The sequence below is a fragment of the Poecilia formosa genome, unplaced genomic scaffold, assembly GCF_000485575.1.
Source record: "Poecilia formosa unplaced genomic scaffold, Poecilia_formosa-5.1.2 Scaffold8, whole genome shotgun sequence".
NCBI lineage: Eukaryota > Metazoa > Chordata > Actinopteri > Cyprinodontiformes > Poeciliidae > Poecilia > Poecilia formosa.
The window spans coordinates 5,060,841-5,079,100 of record NW_006799947.1 but is presented as its reverse complement, the minus strand read 5'-3'; the positions used below and the strand labels follow the sequence as shown (position 1 = coordinate 5,079,100).

At 41.7% G+C, this 18,260-nt stretch overlaps 1 protein-coding gene across 3 annotated transcripts in view; it reads right to left on the bottom strand.

Annotated features, from left to right (window-relative positions):
• pcnt (pericentrin) overlaps positions 1 to 18,187 on the bottom strand; it is a 38,056-nt gene extending 19,869 nt beyond the window's left edge. For 2 of the 3 annotated variants that reach the window (XM_007576708.2, XM_007576717.2), the window contains exons 1-28: positions 17,967 to 18,187; positions 16,199 to 16,228; positions 13,351 to 13,527; positions 12,847 to 12,993; positions 11,690 to 11,839; positions 10,722 to 11,593; positions 10,287 to 10,622; positions 9,223 to 9,625; positions 8,683 to 9,099; positions 8,376 to 8,591; positions 8,198 to 8,293; positions 7,963 to 8,106; positions 7,527 to 7,782; positions 7,330 to 7,409; positions 5,506 to 5,794; positions 5,158 to 5,258; positions 4,841 to 4,952; positions 4,518 to 4,644; positions 3,310 to 3,429; positions 3,160 to 3,223; positions 2,949 to 3,053; positions 2,750 to 2,861; positions 2,625 to 2,665; positions 2,265 to 2,541; positions 2,042 to 2,192; positions 749 to 1,202; positions 439 to 636; positions 274 to 345 (exon numbers count right to left, since the gene is read on the bottom strand). In XM_007576708.2, the coding sequence (XP_007576770.1) occupies positions 274 to 345; positions 439 to 636; positions 749 to 1,202; positions 2,042 to 2,192; positions 2,265 to 2,541; positions 2,625 to 2,665; positions 2,750 to 2,861; positions 2,949 to 3,053; positions 3,160 to 3,223; positions 3,310 to 3,429; positions 4,518 to 4,644; positions 4,841 to 4,952; positions 5,158 to 5,258; positions 5,506 to 5,794; positions 7,330 to 7,409; positions 7,527 to 7,782; positions 7,963 to 8,106; positions 8,198 to 8,293; positions 8,376 to 8,591; positions 8,683 to 9,099; positions 9,223 to 9,625; positions 10,287 to 10,622; positions 10,722 to 11,593; positions 11,690 to 11,839; positions 12,847 to 12,993; positions 13,351 to 13,527; positions 16,199 to 16,228; positions 17,967 to 18,014 (5,595 nt within the window). In that variant the 5' untranslated portion in view covers positions 18,015 to 18,187. The remainder of the gene's footprint in view (positions 1 to 273; positions 346 to 438; positions 637 to 748; positions 1,203 to 2,041; positions 2,193 to 2,264; positions 2,542 to 2,624; positions 2,666 to 2,749; positions 2,862 to 2,948; positions 3,054 to 3,159; positions 3,224 to 3,309; positions 3,430 to 4,517; positions 4,645 to 4,840; positions 4,953 to 5,157; positions 5,259 to 5,505; positions 5,795 to 7,329; positions 7,410 to 7,526; positions 7,783 to 7,962; positions 8,107 to 8,197; positions 8,294 to 8,375; positions 8,592 to 8,682; positions 9,100 to 9,222; positions 9,626 to 10,286; positions 10,623 to 10,721; positions 11,594 to 11,689; positions 11,840 to 12,846; positions 12,994 to 13,350; positions 13,528 to 16,198; positions 16,229 to 17,966) is intronic. The other variant, XM_007576725.2, reaches the window with a different exon arrangement.
• Positions 18,188 to 18,260: the final 73 nt, after the last annotated feature.

The following is an 18,260-nucleotide window of genomic DNA, read 5'->3' as shown; positions in this document are numbered from 1 at the left end:
AAAAAAATAAAATAAAAATCAAGATAGTCGTTTGCTTGAGAAAAGCTCATTGTCAATTACTTTGACTTTAAACTCCCTTTTTCTCTTTCAAACCTAGTATTTATGTCCTAAAAAATGTTGATGGGCAGGGGAGATGTTGAGCAAACCTGTTCCCTAAATTGAAAGTTCATAATGTAATACTATAAGAATGAATGCAGGACATAATAGGCTTCTGATTGTTTGGCTTTGTGACTTAAAAAGGAAAATCAAATGCATTTTGAGGGACAGCTGTACCTGCTGCTTAAGCGCTTCCAACGCTCTGCAGTGTTCTGTATCCAGCGTCTCTTTCTGAGCAGCCAGCTCCATCTGTGAAACAGATTGATGTGAAATGATCAACCAACTGTGTAGTTGTCATGTGTTCACAGACTGAACTTCAACAGTGAGGCTACAGTTTCTTGCCTTGTGAACGTGGTTAAGCTCAGCTGCCATGGCCTTGAACTTGTCCATGTGAACCTGAGCCAGCTCTCTCTTCAGCTCCTCCCTGATGGACAGCTGCTCTGCAGTCTGTCGCTCCATCAGCTGTTTGTGCTCTGAACTCCTGGAAATCAGATCCTGGCGATGCTCCTCCTCGAGCCGATTCATCTCATCACGCAAAACCTGAGATAAAATCGAATACATGAAGTATTAAACTGGGAAAAACCCCCGTCAACGCTCGCCCTGTAAATACTAAGCTCAACCTTATTGGGTCAAATGGCTCGTCTCTACTTACTTGCACTTCTTTTAAGTATGTGGCCTCCAAAGTGTCCATATTTCCCAGCATTCTCTTTTCCAGTTCATCCCTCTCTTCCTGGTGTCTGTGCGCCAGTTCTGCCTCCAAAGCCTCCAACTGGGCCTGACTGGTCTCCTTGAAAGCAGCTTCCAGTTTTTTAAGGTCCTCCATTCGTTTAGCATCGAGGGCAGATTCCAGAGCAACAAGCTCAGCTTTGTGCTTATTTCCAAGCTCACTGACCGTAGCCGCGAGCTGATCTCTGTGACAGGCACCGAGTGAGTCCAGCTGGGCTTTGTGCTCGGCGTGGAGCGCATTCATCTCTTCCGAGTGCTTGTTTAGGAGCCTTGTCCTCTCATGTTCAAGCTCGGCTTTATGCCCATCTTCCAACTCTGCTGCAGACTTTTCACAGCTCTGCACCAAACGCCGCTCCAACTCCGCTTTCTGCTCATCAAACCTGGAGACGCGGGCACAGGAAAACGAGCTCAAAGGAAAGTAACAGAAAGTAGCTGGCTTTCATTTGTTTGTTAAATAATTATTGATGGAAAAACAAAATTTTAACCAAGGATTTTTGTCTCGTCTCTAGTGCAAATATTTTTTAGCATACTAAGTTAAGTTATTAAGACAGAATAACTATAAGTAACTTTACAGAAAAGATAAATAAGCTTGTTTTAAGTCAATAAATATGGAATATAGATACAAAAAAAAAAATCCACTTTAAACAGAAAAAATGTCCAGTTACAAGTGGAAAACGATCTGCTGCAGTGGAACTAGTACTTTCTAATGCATATTCAGGAATTATTCACTTAATTACACTTGCAAATCTCTGCTGAAATGCTACTTTTACATTATTCTTATCTTAATTCAAGTGACCTAATTTTTTTGTACTAGAAACTAAAACCAAAATGATGACTTATAATATAATCATTTAATCTTTGAGATTAAACATTTTAAGATTACATTCCTCTGATCCATTACATGGAGTTCAGGCTCCCTGAACATGAGAACTTACCCTTCAAATTCATTAAAAGAATGAATGACAATACAATATTAGTGTATATCGATGCTACTTATGCATTATCTGTCAGAAACATTTATCCAACTACTCCTTCACATCACTGATTTTGGGGGTAATTATCCTGCCAATCACTAACTAGAGCCAATTTCTTGAGTCTGCTTGGTGCATCTCTAGTCCTTAACACAAACAAAATACAGTTGGATTTTCTTCATGTACTTTCAGATTTAGTAGAACAACCCTAATGACAGCAAGCGCAACCCCGACGTGTCGGATCTGACCTTTGCTGGGCTAGTCGAAGCTTCTCCTCGCTCTGCTCATGAAGCAGAGCTTTGAGCTCTTCCGTTTCTTCAGCCATGCAGCTCCTTGCCTTTTGCAGTTCGTCGTTGTACTGAGCCTCCAATTGTCGTTTTACCATCAGAAGCTGTGGGCCTGGAAGACAGTTTTTTTGTAAAAACAGAAGAACTCGAATGTAACCAACGTAGCTCGTGTACGAGAGCCGACCTTCATCATCATCATCTAGAGAATGGTCAAGAGACTTTAACTTCTCTCTTTCTTTATCAAGAGCTTCTTCAAGGCATTTCTTTTCTGACCGCAAAGCAGAGATCTCGTTTTCGTGTTCCTGTAGAAGCTCTTCTCTCCATTTCTTCAAACTTTCCTCCCCGTGATCAGCTTCATGCCGTTTACTCAGAGCAGCAAGGTTGTTCTCAAGTGTGTGGATGACCGTCGTCCCCGTCTGCAGCTCCTCAGTGAGACGCCACATCCTCTGTTCTACCTCCACCTGATTAAGGATGAAAACACTGAAATGAGAACAAAAATGCTGACAAAATTTCAAATCAGATGTTACAAACTGATTTCCCTCACCTCTACCTGCCTTTCTGCCTCCAAATGCACTCTGGTGAGATCTGTGCGAATATTTTATCAACGTTAAGATCTTTCAAAAAGGAAAGTGAGCGTTTTATTTGCTTAAAGCTGCAGTCGCGAGGCACCTTGTAAGTGGCTTTCAGAAAGTTTGGCTCGGAGCTGCTCCAACTCCAGGGCGTGACGAGTCTTCATCTCTTGCAGCTCTTCGTAGTAACGGTCCGTGAGGTCTGAGCGCACCTGGGAGACAACGACGACGACGAAAACTCACAATCTGAAGCGTCAGATTTTTACTTTAGCTTATGTGAAATTGACGCGGCGCCTCACCTGCCGCAACTCTTCTTTATAAGAAAGAGCCAAGGAAGATTCCAGCTGGGAAAGGTCCATTGCATGCTTCTCCTCCAGCTCAACACGCAAGTTGTCGAATGATTCCTGCGCAAGACAAAAGCCAACACAATGATGGATCTTCACAGAGAAAATAAAATAAAAATAAATAAATATCACATTGTTTAACTTTAAATCTTCTCCGGATTCTTACAGTGTGAGCAATAGATGCATCTCTTTCATCCTTCTCTTCCTCAGCCAGAATGTGATGCATAGCGCTGGAAATCAAGACCAAAGGAATGAATGCTCCGACATATTTACGCAGCACTGGAGAAACGGTCCATATGAGGGCCTACCAACATACCTGTCATCTGCGGTTTTCATCACAGATTCCTCCAAGGCACTTTCGACCAGCCTCAGCTGCAGAAGAGCTACTTCCTCTTTGTAGGTCTCCTCCGACGCGTGCAGCCGCTTCTCAAAATACCTAAGGAGGAATAAAGTTATGAGATTCTTGCACAACATAGCAAAGTAGACACCGTTACCAGATTCAGCTGCAGCACAAAATTATACATCAACTGGTTATCTGTATCAAGGTATACCAAAGTTTAAAAAACATATGTTTGACAATATACAAACAGCAGATTTGTGTAATTTATATGATATATGAAAACGGTGGAACGCAACTTAAAAAATATATTGTTAAAGTTTTTCAAGTCAAATAAAATGTAGTTTGCAACTGAGTCAATAAGCAGACATACATATATATATATATATATATATATATATGATTTGTATTTTGATAATATACAGCAAATTGTACTTTGAGTAGAAACTGAAACATTTTTGCTGTGGTTCATCCTACCTTATAAATCCAGATGCTGCTACATTCAATATGTCTTAACGCAAATAAACCAGCAGCTTTACACTTCATCCTCTTCAGACCATCATGAAAATGTCATAAAAAAAAATTATTATCTACTGTACATGTTATATCTACTGGTGAAACAAAAAAAAATTACCCAAACGGTATGATCTGATTTTTTCTTTTGAGCAAGTCACTTGATTTTTAAATGCAATTTTCTTTTGAAAGTAAGTCATAAGATGGTTTACTTACAGATTTGTATTTTGTTTTTCTGTATTTTTTTGGGTTTTTATTGTGGACTGAAATGTAATATTAATCCAGCTGCTAAAAAAATAAAAAGTCTGAGCCATCTGCAAAAAAATAAATAAATGCAAAGCTCTCTAGTACCAAATTTTTGCATAAATTAGTTTTATATGTTCGAACATTTATGAAGTGTACTGCACCACTTTACTGTTTACTCCACACCTTGTACATCATTTTTACACTGCATTAACTTAATTTTACTGTTGCCAAAATACTCCATAAATGTGTTAGAATGTTTTAACACCAGCGATATTATCCGTTTCACCTCTTTAGAGCTTGTCATAATCTAGTTATTTTTCGTGTGAATGCAGAGTACTGCCGTGGAAAAGTGCAAACACAGGAGACGTGAAAGGCAAGGTCCAAGTTTAGTGTGTGAGACCAGGTGTGTGGTTACGTCGTCGTCGTACTTCCTGAGGTTTTCCAGCTCGGCCTCATGCAGTTCTTTGATTTCTCGTTTCTGCTCGCTGAACTCCGTCTTGAGACGCTCGATGTCATCGACCTGAGACGAGCGAGCGATCAGCTGCTGCTTCAGCTCTGGCAAACGAGAAGACAGACAGAGAGAAGAGTCTAGTTTAGTTTTACTTTCACCGTCGTACTTCACTCTGAACGCCACTGGTTTATAAAGAAACGTTTCATGCAAGGTCAGTGGAAAGAAGAAGAAGAAATCCATGGTAACAGACACATGCCCGTGCACGATCCTGCAGATGTCAGGTTGGTGTAATGATCTTACCCCCCAGCTCTTGACGGCTAGCTCTCATGCTCTCCAGCTGCGTCCACAGCTGACCCACTTCTTCCTCTGAGCTCTTTTTAAGCAAAGCTTTCTCTTCCTGAAGGTGCGAAACCTGAAAGACAAAGCAGAACTTCTTTTGAGATGAAACAAATGACGTTCCAGATTACTTAAATGCATGTTTATACACCCGAGATTGACATGACGGAACAAAGCATTAACTCTCAAATTTAAACCTTAAAACAATCATGAACATGTTGTTATTTTTAAGCAAGAAATGAGCTCCAACTCGAAGTGACACTGTTGGAAAGTCAACTAACCTCTTGCTGCAGTTGCTGCTCTTTTTCCTCAAGGTGGCGTACTTGCTGCTCTTTCTCCTGCAGAGTCCTCATATGACTGCAAACCAACTCCTCCAAAGAGCCTAAGTGGTATTCACAGAACAATTCAATTTTTAATTAAATGGAGAGGAAAAAAAACAGCATTGTGCCACATAATGATGTAACAGCATTTGAGAGTCTATGATTCAATGGATAAAATTAAATTTTACCCAATTTCCTAATGTCCATATATAGTCAAATATGTAAAATGTGTGTTTTCTTTTTGTTGAAAAACTTAAACTAATCGGGGTTTTTTTCGTTTTGAAATGGAAGATAATTTCGACAACATACTGGTGGCAGCCTCTTTGTCAGCCCAGGCTCGTTCCAGGTCTTCCTCTAGTTTCTGGACCTGCTCCGTCCTGGAGGCTTGGAGTTCCTCCAGAGCGGCCGTCGCCTCCTGTAGGTCAGACTGGCTCTGAGACAGAGCCGCCCTGGTGTTTGCCAGAGCTCTGCTCGTTTCTGCCAGGGAGGCCTGGGTGTTGACCAGTTCTGTCTGCGTGGCATTGAGACGGTTCTGAATCTCTGACAGAGACCTTTGGCTGGTTGTTTCAGCCTCCGTCTCCCACTGTGCTGTCAACGCCTGACAAAAAAATATTCTTATTAGCTTTTAAATAAAGTGACAATGAGTGAAGCAATGACTTGCAAAGATAATCGCCGTTTATTATCTTAGTGCATCTTGTTTTGCGACCAACAAAGTAGCAAATAATCATGAAATGCAAAGAAAGCGATACATAGTTTTCAAAGTCTAAAATATGTACAGCTTTTTTTTTTTATTATTATTATTTAACCAAGTTAGTCGCACGGAGATCAGAGCAGCATAGTAACAATGAAAACAAACACATTAAAATATGCTCACAGAACCCAGATGATATCTATGCTGCCAAGATATCACCATATTTTTAAAAGTCCTTCAATGTTGCAAGGGTTTGAAGTGAAAGTTCAGATTGCAGCTTGTTCCAGGCATGAAGTGCTGCAAGCCAAAAAAAGTCTTCTTACTCAGTTCATACTTTAGGGATGACAGATTACAGAATTTCCATAGAACCGAGATTGTAACTTCCATGTTTCCTTGTAAGGCGACAAGATATACAAGGAGTTGAAACTAGAAAAGTTTTATGATAAACACATACCGAGGACTGAGCAGTCATATAAAGATGTCCAGATAATTTTAGAATAAAATACACAATGATGTTACAGTTGGTAATAAATCGACGCCCCATGGCATACACTATTTAGCATGCAAAGACAGTGGAGCAAAGCCTTCCTATACAATAAATCTCCATGGTTCACAAGAGCCAGAAACGTTGCCTCCAACTATTCCAATATCTATTTTACACAAAAGAAAAAGTGGGGCTTATTTTTATTGTACAATCCGAGAAGAATTATGTTATTTTCGGATCTACAGACTGAACACGGCCCTTAAAAGCTGTGGCTACAAATGATCATTCATTAAAAATCTTAGACACCAACTATTGGTTTTTCCACTTCAGATTTTTCTCATTCAGTGTAGATGACCAACTGCGTTTTCAATCAATAAACCTCCTACGAGGTCCAACATGGAACCAATTACATTCAGAACTCACCCCAACAAGAGGTTAATGAAGTCCAACTGTGTAAATTAGTTTTGTCTTGCGAGCAGAATGGCATGTTTGGCAGACCGCTAACTGTACACGTCACTCTTAGCTTAGAGTGGTGGTGGCAGAATCAAGAAGTGGGTGTGCTTTTCTTCAGCAGGAAAAGGAAAGTAAGTCAGCGTTGATGGGAAGATGAATAGAACTAAAAAAACAACAACATGTAAATACTGGAAAAGGCTCTTAGGAGCAGCACAAGATTGATTGTTGGGCCAAACCCACACACCAATTGATCATCACAAGGAAAACTTAAAAAACTTGAGCTCCTTTTAATCCGTCTAATTTTCTCTAGATGAAAAGCTGGTAGAGACAAAACCCTAAACTCCTTCAGTTAAAGATGGTTTGGAACACATAACATTTTGAAAACCCTGCATCATTTCCATTTTACAACTTTGTGTAATTTTTTTGTTGATCTGTCACATAAAAACCTAAGAAAGTAAAAAGTTCAAGTATAAAACAATATTAGAAAGACGAAAACAAGCTCGACCTGTATTTCTTTAGTTTGTTTCTCCTCCATTGCAGCTCTCTCCCGAGCAAAACGAGCCTCAAAACGCTGCTTCAACTCGTCTAAACATTCACAAATACAAAGGGGAAAAAATGTATGTAAAAAGAAAAAAATAAATGACAGAGCAAACATTTTCCAAACATGTGAGCAGAGAGCTGCTCCAGTTTGCTTGTACTCACCGATCTCTTGCTGGTGTAGCTCATGCAGCCGGTCTTGCTGCTGCCGATTCTGCCGTTTGACCGAATCCAGGTCCGACTGATGCTGGGCCTGAAGAAGAGCACTTTCCTGGGCGAACTTCTCCCTCATAGAGGCCTGGAGCTCCTCGACAGCAGATTCTTGCTCTTGCTGCACGTTCGCTTGTGACGTCGCAGGCTGAGAGGCGCGAGCCGTCGTCAGGCTCAGACGTAAAGCTTCGAGTTCCATGCTCCTCTGGGTCTAAAACACAGATTGCTCATTGGAGACTGTGTGTTTTTACTAGCACAAACTCTATAGTGTCAGGCTATGTTTAAACATTCATATTAAACTAAAATTTATATTTTTATTATACATACAAAAGAATGTCACAAAAGTTTGTTGGGTTTTTTTTCCCCTGAAGTTGTGGATTTTAAAACGCACCTGCACCTGATGCATCTCGGCCTGGTGGGCAGCTTCCATGCTCTCCCTCAGCTCCAGGGTCACCTCTGTCCTCAGCTGTTCCAGCTCCTCGTTGTGTTTGGCCTTCAGTTCTGACATCATCCTCTCGTGCTCCCGTTCCGTTACCTGAGGGAAAATCAGAATAAGGAATAAGCAAGCTACAAACAAAAAGGGGAAGGTTGTATTTATTTTTTTTATCTGCCAGAGCGACTCATACCTCTTTGATGAGGCCGATCTGTTGCTTCTGCTCTTCCTCCATAACGACCCGCTGCTTCAGCAGCTCCGTCTCCAGGCGATCGTTCAACTCAGAAATCTAGATATTTATTTAGGAGGAAATACTGAAACGTCTATAATCGTAATCTGAAGACCACATTTATGAAGTTTGCGAATCCCACCTCTTGCTGATGTTTCTCTACCAAGATTCTTATTTCCTGCTTGTGAGAAGCTCTGAGTTTTTCTGACACTTCCTCCATGGCCTGCGCCTGCTTCTCAACGACAGCCTTCACCTCCTCTTCCTTCTCTTTCAGTTTTTCCTCCAGTAAACGAGTTGCATCGATCAGCTTCTCCTTCTCCTGTCTCTCCTCCTCCCATTTTTCCTTTTCTTCAGCCAACTGTTAGATAATGTTATTTGTCACATAAATAAAGCAAAAAGAGCAAATCAAATGGGAAAAATATGTCAAGTTTATGCTACGTGCATCTCACCTCGAGATCCTTGGCTTTCATAATGTTCTCAAACTGCTCGAGCTCCTCCTCCAGGACCTGTTCCATCTTTTTTATCCGTTCGTCCATCTGCTGTTCCTTCCTCTTCTCCTCCTCCCGCTGTGTCGCGGACAGAGCCTGCGCCTCCTCCAAACAGGCCAGGTTTTCTCTCAGACTGTGAATCTGAGACTCCAGCTCGTTTTTCGCTCTTTCAGCCGAGTCTAGACCATCCTGGCTCTTCTGCAGTTCCTGCTGCAGTCTGCCAACTTCGTCTTGGAGCTTTAGAAACTGCGAGCGGGTCGCTTCGAGCTCCTTTGAGACGGCATCGAGCTCGGCTGCCTTCTGACCGAAGAGAGTCGTCGTCGTTTTCTGCTCCGTCTTTGTCTCCTCTAGTTCTGATTTCAGCTGGTCACAGTAAGCCTTGCGATAGGTAGCGAACAAAAAGAAAAACAAAAATCACTCAATGTGCAATTTGCACTCATTTGAAATCATAAGCATATTCACATTCCCAGTGAACTGTGACCTCTTATTGGAGTGACATACTTGTAATGTCTGGATCTGGAGCTCGTCGCTCTGCTTTGAAACATCCGTGGAAGAATCTGGACTCGGCTTCGTTGCCTGCAGTTCCTCCTGATTTTGAGGAGCCAAGAGAGAAACCTCTTCCTCCGTTTCCTCATTTAGTTGTCCTGAAAATCCGTCGACGTTTTCCGACGAAGAGACAGAAAACCTAATCAGGGATGTTTCTGCGGTTCCTCCAGCTTCTCGTCCCGTCGATGTTGCCACGGTTTCGTTTCCCCTTCCTTCCATTAAGGCTCCGTCTCTGTAGTCAGAGGTTTCCTGCTCATCAGTCCTCGAGTTCATCTCTTCCTCGGCCAGCCTCCGTCTCTCCCTCTCTTCCTCAAGTTCACAAAGAGCTTGCTGCAGTTCCTCCGTCACCTGGGCCCACCTGAGCAAAAAAAATGGCTCAAGTCGTAAATTCAAAACATAAAATTATCAAAAACGGCTGCAATTAAATAAAAATAAATTAGGTGACAGAGAAACTCAAACAAGCACATAATTTTTAAATGGGAGAAAGATTTATTTTTTTCTAAAAAAATAAAAATAAAATCTAATTCAAATCGGAAAAGTGCGGTGTGCCAACCTGCTTACTGTTTAACGCTGGAGAAGAAAAACGAAACCCGTCTGAACATACAGTCAGATCTACAAAGAAATTATTTTAGTCAAATGTCTTGACCAGCCCTGGATCAAACCATCTTTAATGGCCCAGTCAGACCCAGTTTAATCTAAATTTGTGTTCAGGTTCCCTACAGCTGATCTGAAGTAGCTATGGCTACTCTGCAAAAGAGAACAAAGGTTTTAGTCTAAACTTATAAAACTGATTGACGAAGGCTGAATCCAATGCCACCTTTCAGCTTTTTATTTATAAATCAAAAAATATTTCATGCATCATTTCATTTTCACTTCTCAACCATGCTCTACTGTGTTTTGGCTTGACCAATTCACACCATATTAAACATTTGAAAGCCACAGCACATGTTTGTCCATAAAAATTACAAACATGTGGTAAAAGAAATAAAGCAAAACCATCTTCTATTATTTTCCTTTACCTGCTCCGCGCCTCCTCCAGTTCCTCTGCGCTCTTGAGGACTTCCTCCTGCAACACGCCCAAGTCGCGCTCCTTCTGAGCCAGCTCCTCGCGCAGCTGGCTCAGCAACTGTTTTTCCAACTCGGCCTTCTCAGACTGCTGGTCGGACAGTTGACTCAAGCCCATTTCACCGGAGCCGTGAAGCCACCGAGAGAAGAACTGTCCACTGGAATCGCCAGCCTCTGAGACGGTGTACTGCGTGCTGCTGATGTTCTGATTGGTCTTGTTTTCTTCGCAGACACGGTATGAAATCGACAGCAGCGGCTGGTCACCGAAAACGTCGCTGTTGAGCTCGAAACTGCACAGAGAGGCAGAAAGGGGAAACGTTAGCGCCATCCAGCGTGTAAACCATGGAAAAAAAAAAGAAGACATATTTCAATCCAAAAGCTTCTGTTACCTGCAGTCTGCAGTCACATCCAGTTGACTTGGTTGTTCAAAACCTTCATTTACCGCTGAATATTGCGAATGTGCTGGCGGAACCGAGGACAGGTACCGCTCCATCAGAATATCTCCTTGTGCCGATGCGTCCAGATCCTCGCCATCAGCTCCACTTTCCAGGTGGGCTTCCTCTACCGTAACCTCCTCAGCAGTGATGGCAGCTTTGGCGTGGTTCTCCCGGTTCTTAACAGCTTTCAGTCCTTCCACCTCTTTCTCCCTCTGCCGAAGTTGTCTTTCGCTCTTATCCAGCAGCTGCCTGACGTGCTCGACCTCCTCTTTGAGCGTTTGCGTCTCATCCTCCAGTCTCCGCTTTTCTTCCTCAAGGCTCCGGAGACGGCAAGCGGAGCTGGCAGAATCCAAATCGGATCTCCTCTCGGAATCTTCATTCTGAAGCCTCCGCCTCAGCTCCGACACTTCTCTGTTCAGCTCTTCCTTCTCCTCTTTGTACTGCTGCATGACAAGGCACTGGTTTTGGAGTTTTTGCAGTTGGGCCTCGCTTTCTTTTCGCTCCTCTTCCCTCTCCTCCTCCAGCAACGAAAGCACGCGTCGGTTTCTCTCCATCTCCTTTTCTAGTTCGGCACTTATACGTTGGCTGTTTTTCCTTTCTTCTTCCAGCTCAGACATCAGCTTGTGTAAAACCGTATCAATCTCAGCGTCGCTGTAACCACTGAGGCCTTCTGGGCTCTGCTGGGAGCCATGGCCTGCATTTCCTGACCCCTCTACTGTTGCCTTTTTATGCCTGATGTTTGAAGAGAGGCCATGGTGATGCTCCGCAACACCAAAGGCTTCGGCCCCCGGGTGACCTTTAATCCGCTGGAACTCTATGTTGGTCTGTACGAAATGAAACAATCAATACGGAGCTTTGAACTGCAAAAAAAAAAAAATAAAATAAAATAAATAGCTCAGTCCTAAAATGCTTCCACTCACCTGCTGGAGCCGTTTCTGCAGAGCCTGGATCTGTCCAGCGAGACACTGAGCCTGCAGCTGCATCTCATCTCTACTCGACAGGGCTTCTTGCAGCTTGTGGCTGAGCTTGGCAATTATTTCATTCCGCTTCTCGACAGCCTGCTGCAGAAGCTGCAGATGCGGAGATTTAGGCACGATTGAAACAAATGTTTTCATTCTTTCAAAATAAATTTGACCATCTGGGCTTTAGAAACCATGAAACTGAATGGAATATGTAAATATGGTTACTTCTACAGTTAGAAAATATTAATCATAGTCTTTGAAGAGGTTTAAAATGTATATATTTTTTGATCATTATGACTGGAGGCAATAATATTGTTGAGTGGTCCAGTTAGACAACTAAACTAATAATTTCATTAACTATACATACTGCCATAGACACATGAATGATGTCAATAGAAAATGCGTCCAATAGAATTTTTTATAATTTCACTGGAGTCCAATCCAGAACCGCACAGCATTCTGGGGGATGTAGGCAGAGGAAAGGCTTTTGTTGCTCAGCTCATCAGGGCCAACTGAGCAAGGTTGGAGGCATCAATTAGCTCACCCACTCATTGGTTACCTAGCAACAACCTGTTGAGTACATGTGTAACAGCAGTTTCAGGGTTCACCACCATGCCTCATAACTGTGTAAAAATAAAACACAGTGGACTGAAGGGAAAAAAAAAAGAAAAAAAATGAAAACAAGAACTGGAGAGGAATCTGGATAGAAAAGGGAAGGAGGAATCTCATCGGTTTATTCACTGGAAAAAACAAAAAAAACAAAAAACGAATCGATAATTATTGATCAACTGATCTGAAACGCTCATATCGTGATGCGTTTTTCAGCCACATTATCCAGCCAGCGACGGCTGCATAATAAGCTGTCAAAAACAAACTTCATTGTCGAATTAAAACGTTTGATCTTAATCTGCCAGGGGACGTGGAGTGCTGCATAAATCTATAAAATCAAATAGGATTTATTTATAAGAACGAATTGCAAAGGAGGAGAACGGGGCCGGGACATGCAAATGTTTATCAGTAGTTTGTCTCTCCATTTCCACAGCTACAGTATTCAGAACTGGAAAATAATTCCAAACTGCAGGAATCCTGAACGTCTAACCGTCTGTACTGAATACCTTGAGCTGCTCTTTCCCGGTGAGTGCAGCTAGCTCCTCTTCCGTCAGGTCCTCCACAGGAGAGAGGCTTCGCTCCGGAGTGGAGGACTCATCCTCTTGTTGGTCATTCTGCTGGGTTTCTGATTTCTCAGAGTTTGAGCCGCCAGACTGAAAAACAAACAAACAAACAAAAAATCTAATAAATTTCAACAAAACATTCAGAACAAATCCTGTATTAAATGCACACTTCATGTAAACTGAACAAAAATGAGAGACGACAAGTAGGAGAAAAAAAAAAAGCAAATGATGCTTCAGTTAATCCTGGTCAGGTTGCTATGACAACAGGCCTTACAGGCAACATTATGGTTAGTGACCCAGTTCTCTAAAGTATATGTGTACATGAATAACATGTTAAAGAACAGAAACTGGATAAACGTGTGATACTAGACAGGACATATTTAAAAAAAAAAAATAGATATATACATTAGCACACAGTTTCCAGAGAAGAACTTTACCCAACTTTACCTCTGAGCTGGTCTTGCCTTCGAGTGTCGCAGCGTCAACCGGCGGCGGAGGGGGTTCTACCCGATGGTCTTGTGTCTGGCCGTCATTCTTCGAGTCAGCCTGGCCCTTCCCCTTCTGCGTCTTTTTCGCCGCCCCCGCACTGTTGCTTTTCGCCCGCTTCTTTCGGAAACTAGCAAGCTGTGCAGGAAGGACAGTGACAGGTAGACGGACACATAGGTCAGGATCACGGAGCACCACCAAACCACCAGCATGGTGAAACTCAGGAGTCAAATATGGAGAAGGGTGGGGGGAAATCTCCAGTCTAGATTTGAACCAAATTAGAGCAATGGGTTTTTGCGCACAAAGTGTATGAAGAGTTGAGTAGGAATTGTTGACAGAAAGCGACAGCAACCCATTGTGAGAAACTGCTAGTGAAGCGAGAAGAAATCCCAAAGTCGCACCCAAAATAGGGAACAGCGGAACCTGACGAGGCAGCCAAGTTCAAAATAACGTGAGCTCGCTAAAAATTCTCCGATCTCCAGAGAACTGGACCCTCCCATGAGATGAGCAGAATTTAATGACTCAGAATAACCTCAGCAGACCCGAAACAGAGGACCAGAAAGAAAGAAACTGTACTGAGCGATTTTCCTCAAGCAGAACTTTTAAAAAACATCTTCAAATCTTCTGAGTCTATAACTCCATAATGGAAGGCACAATTCCAGATCAAGCCATGTAAAATATGAACTCCTGGATCCTTTCAGTTGCAGATTCTCTTCCCTTCCTCTTCTTATTTGCCGCCTCTCTTTCATGGCCCATCCCTTCCTTCAGCAGCTCAGATCAGACCCCAGCAGCAGCCCTCTTAGATAGAAAGCTTGTCAGAGCTGTCCATCCGTGCCGAAAACTGTGCAATCTACATATTTTCCTGCAGAAGGGCCAGAGGTCCCACTCCTTCCATAGCGGGTCAGCCGTTTTCCGGTCCTGGTCTAGATTGTATTTCCTGCTGGCTGCTCGACAGCCTGCAGAGCCCACCATCCTAGATCATGATCCGGAGCACGGGGATCCGCAAACTCTTGGAAAGATGATGGCACACGTCTAGACCAAGGATGGAGGGTGGAGACTGGGAGAAGCATTCACACGGAGAGGAGGAGACAAAGCTCCATGTGTGGCAAGCAGCAGCGGAGTGCGCGTGCTCAATTCAATCCGAGATTACGCGCTCCCTGGAGACCTACTTGTTGCTCTGTGCAATGAGTCACATGCATGATGCATGACTGCACAGCATGTGCATGCGTGTCAGGGTTTCTGCTCATGTTAAAAATCATATTGTGGTTTCGCTTTCTACTCCCAGATTGCAGGAGGCAGCGTCCAATCTGGGATTGTTTCTACAGCTTCATTATTCTTTATGTCTACCCTAATACTAGCAAGAGGCTCTTAATTAATCACTAGCCCGCCCACCGTCCATCCTTAGTGGTATTCAGTGCTTCCGCCTGCCACACAACATCAAATCTGAGAAAAAAACATCAGCCAGATGAGTTGTGTTTAGCCCAAGGCCACTTCTGCACTGCCGAGAGTCTGACTAAGCAGCTAGCCTACTGTAAAGAAAATAGGGTGTGGAAAAGGTTTTCAACGATACGAATGCTAAAACACACCGTACAACTGGCTTAAAGGAAGTCCATTCTCTCCACCAGGGCCTTATTGGTGTTCAATCTTTGCACACACACACACACACACACACACACATACACACAGAGCGCTTCCACTGTGGCAACATGAGAAAAATCAGAGCAACTGACAGCAAAGCATTACCATAGCAACATCTCCTGTGTGAAACGCAAGCAAAACAAGGAATCTGTAATCCTTTAGACCCACTGCCCCATCTGATGGTCTTAGATAAGCATTGCAGTGTACGTTCAAATGCATACTGAAGTGTTATTTTAGACTGACTCTCTGAGTAATCTCTATATCTTATTAGTGTATGTTTTTAATGAGCAGTGGTGAAAGTGAAAGTATTTATATGTTGCAGAAGAGTGATAAGTGTCAAAACGGGAAGGCCCGTCACAATAAGCGTTTGTGTGACCAATGTATTCATTGCTATAAGAGGATAATACATCTGCAGTCCAAAAAAATATTTCTCTACAAGGTGACCTAATTAATTAAGGTAATTTATATTTATTATATAACAGATGTAGGCAGGTTACCAATGGCATCACTCCGTTAGTAAAGTAACTATGTTAAAATGACAGCAAGCTACAAGGAATAGCAATCCATATATAATTCTATAGTAAACAAAATTTTAAAATTAAGGCTTTCGGTTATAAATCAATCACAGAAAACCTGCTTTTAAAGTAAAACTTTTTTTATTAGCAAAACAATAATCGGTACTAAAAGTCACCAATTATATTAGGTAAAGCAACTGTACTGGTAAAAATAATTAAATCATACTTTTGAACATACATATAAGATCCATTAGTTACATTTGCTTGTCGTCATTCCAAAGCAGCAGACCATTTAGCAAAATAAGTCAGGAAACTACTGATAAATGTTGCTATTGTTCAAACAAAGACCAGCTAAATTTAGGAGTAGCTTTGAAGCAAGTGTGCTTATTGTGCACGTACCCTCCTCCCCCAAATGAATAATTGTTGCTTTTCTTCCTTAAAAGCAAATAAATCATGTTGAACATTTTTATCTTAAATTTATGTGATGGATTGTTATTTTACCAGGCCTTCCTTAAAGAGTAATTTAACAGAATTACAGTGACAGGCCGCCACCCAAGAAAAATAATATACAGAAAACAGTAAAAGCAATACACCAGCAATCATCATTCCCAACACGAAGTAAAAAGTCTCAGCTAGTCACTGCTTTCCATACTTACCGACTGGCTTCGAGGGATGTTGGATGAATTCTGTTATAAGAAATATCAACAGTTTATTGAAGTTGTTTGGGAGGTTTTTGCTTCATAATAAAAGTAGTGCTGCATTTTAAACTAATCATCTGCAATGTGGCTCATGGCATAATACATTAATTAGCTAGTCCAAATCAGTGACCCAATTAAATGCACTTTTCCCCCCCTCCGATGTAGCTTGTAGTTTTCAGTGCAAACCATTCATGACCATTGGCCCATAACTAATATGTAAAAACAGATGGTTGATGCTGCTGAAGACATAGTAGCTACAAATGATTCATTAACCAGTGACCAACATTGCAGATCTTTCCTGGTAACAATAATCATTCAATTACCGTGAGAGGATGTCTCTTGCATCAAGAAAATTGACAACCAAAGAGGGGAAATGACAAACTGGACAAAATATCAAACCACAGTATAAAAGGTTTACAGTGTTGCTTATGCTAAGGGATGTTTGGTCAATTGGATGGACATTCGCTCCTTTCTGACCCCAGAACCAATTAAGTTTTGTTTGTTAGAAAAGCTCAGAAAGAGCAGAAGGGACACTGTAATAATTTAACCAAAAGAGAAAGGAAAAAGGTATATTGGTTATTTTTCCGTCTTTCTGAAACAAAACAAAACGTAATAAATCAGTGATATATTATTTGTCACTAAAAAGCTATCAGTAGCCCTATATTTATTGTTTATGTTTGTCTGAAATGCTGGTTCTGCAAATCCATTCTGTTTTAATTCTGTGTTCAACAAGGCTGAGATAACTGAGGTGATCAAACTCTTTAGCAACACCTTGAGATTCCCCAAATGGAGACACTGTGTCCTCCAAAAAGAGGCTGTTTGCATATGTATCAAGCCATTTCACAGTTAAATTAGGAACAGGAAGTGCAAACATTTTGTGTAGTAATTTTCTATGAACCTGCTGACCCAGGCTTTCTATGTGAGAAAAAGATTATCTGAGCTAGACAAGTAAATATAACTTTGATCACCTTAAGCAAAAGAAAGAGCCAATCCTCTATCCACCCAGGCCCAATGTTTTTTTCTATTAAAACTGTCATCAATTAATATAATCCTGCATCAGTCAATTCTGAAGTGATGAGAGCATAACAACAACAAAAGCCCCGTTTATTGATAATTTATCTCTAAGTTGGTCTTTGGTAATTGAATTTAAGAGGCGTGTCCTTAATAGCAAAAAAAAGGGGGGGGGAACTACATGTAGTTAGTTGACTAACTAGTTTCAGTTAGCTGAAACTAGCTGTTTTTGTGGATTATGTAGTTAGAACCATGAGCCACTAAGCGGTTATAAGGTTTCTGAAAGTAATAAGGTGGATCACATTTTTATCGGACCTAAGTTTCCAAAGATCCGTCATAGCAACAAAGTATCTGTATGTCCATGAATTTAATAATGTAGTTTGAGAGATCGCCCGCCTCTGCACTTTATCTCAGTTCAAACGTAGCAATGAATTATTAACACTTTAAGCCTTTAACCAATTTAAATCCGTACGGTTGTTTTTACAGCAATGTACAAGCAGGTTGGGTTTACTAGCGGAAAGCTAATTAATGTAAATGCCAACTCATAAATACAGAAACCAAACTGAACGGCTAAGGCCAGTATTTTACCAATCAGGACTTACAAACTACGAGAGAAGCTAAGCAATTTTAGGAGTGGGCGCAATTAGCTGTGACCAGATGCAAAGCTATGACAAAAGAGTTTGCTAACAGATAGCATCAAACGTTAGCAACAAACCTTGGCTCTCCCAACTTCTAACTTCTTTTGCCGTTCAGCTTCATCCATAGCTTGGTAATACAGTAATTAACAGTCTAGGACATTCGTCCTAGTGCCGGAATGGAAAGCCACTATATTTCTTTAATCCGATATGACCCTTTGGCTTAATAAAAATGTTGGAGTCTAATACGTCTAACTGTCAACAGACAACATTCAGTATGGCCGCCAAGTCGGTTGAACTCCGCCCTTAACCAGTTTTCTTCCACCAACGGTCCAATCAAATTGTAATATTTTTTTAACAAATGAACTTTGCCT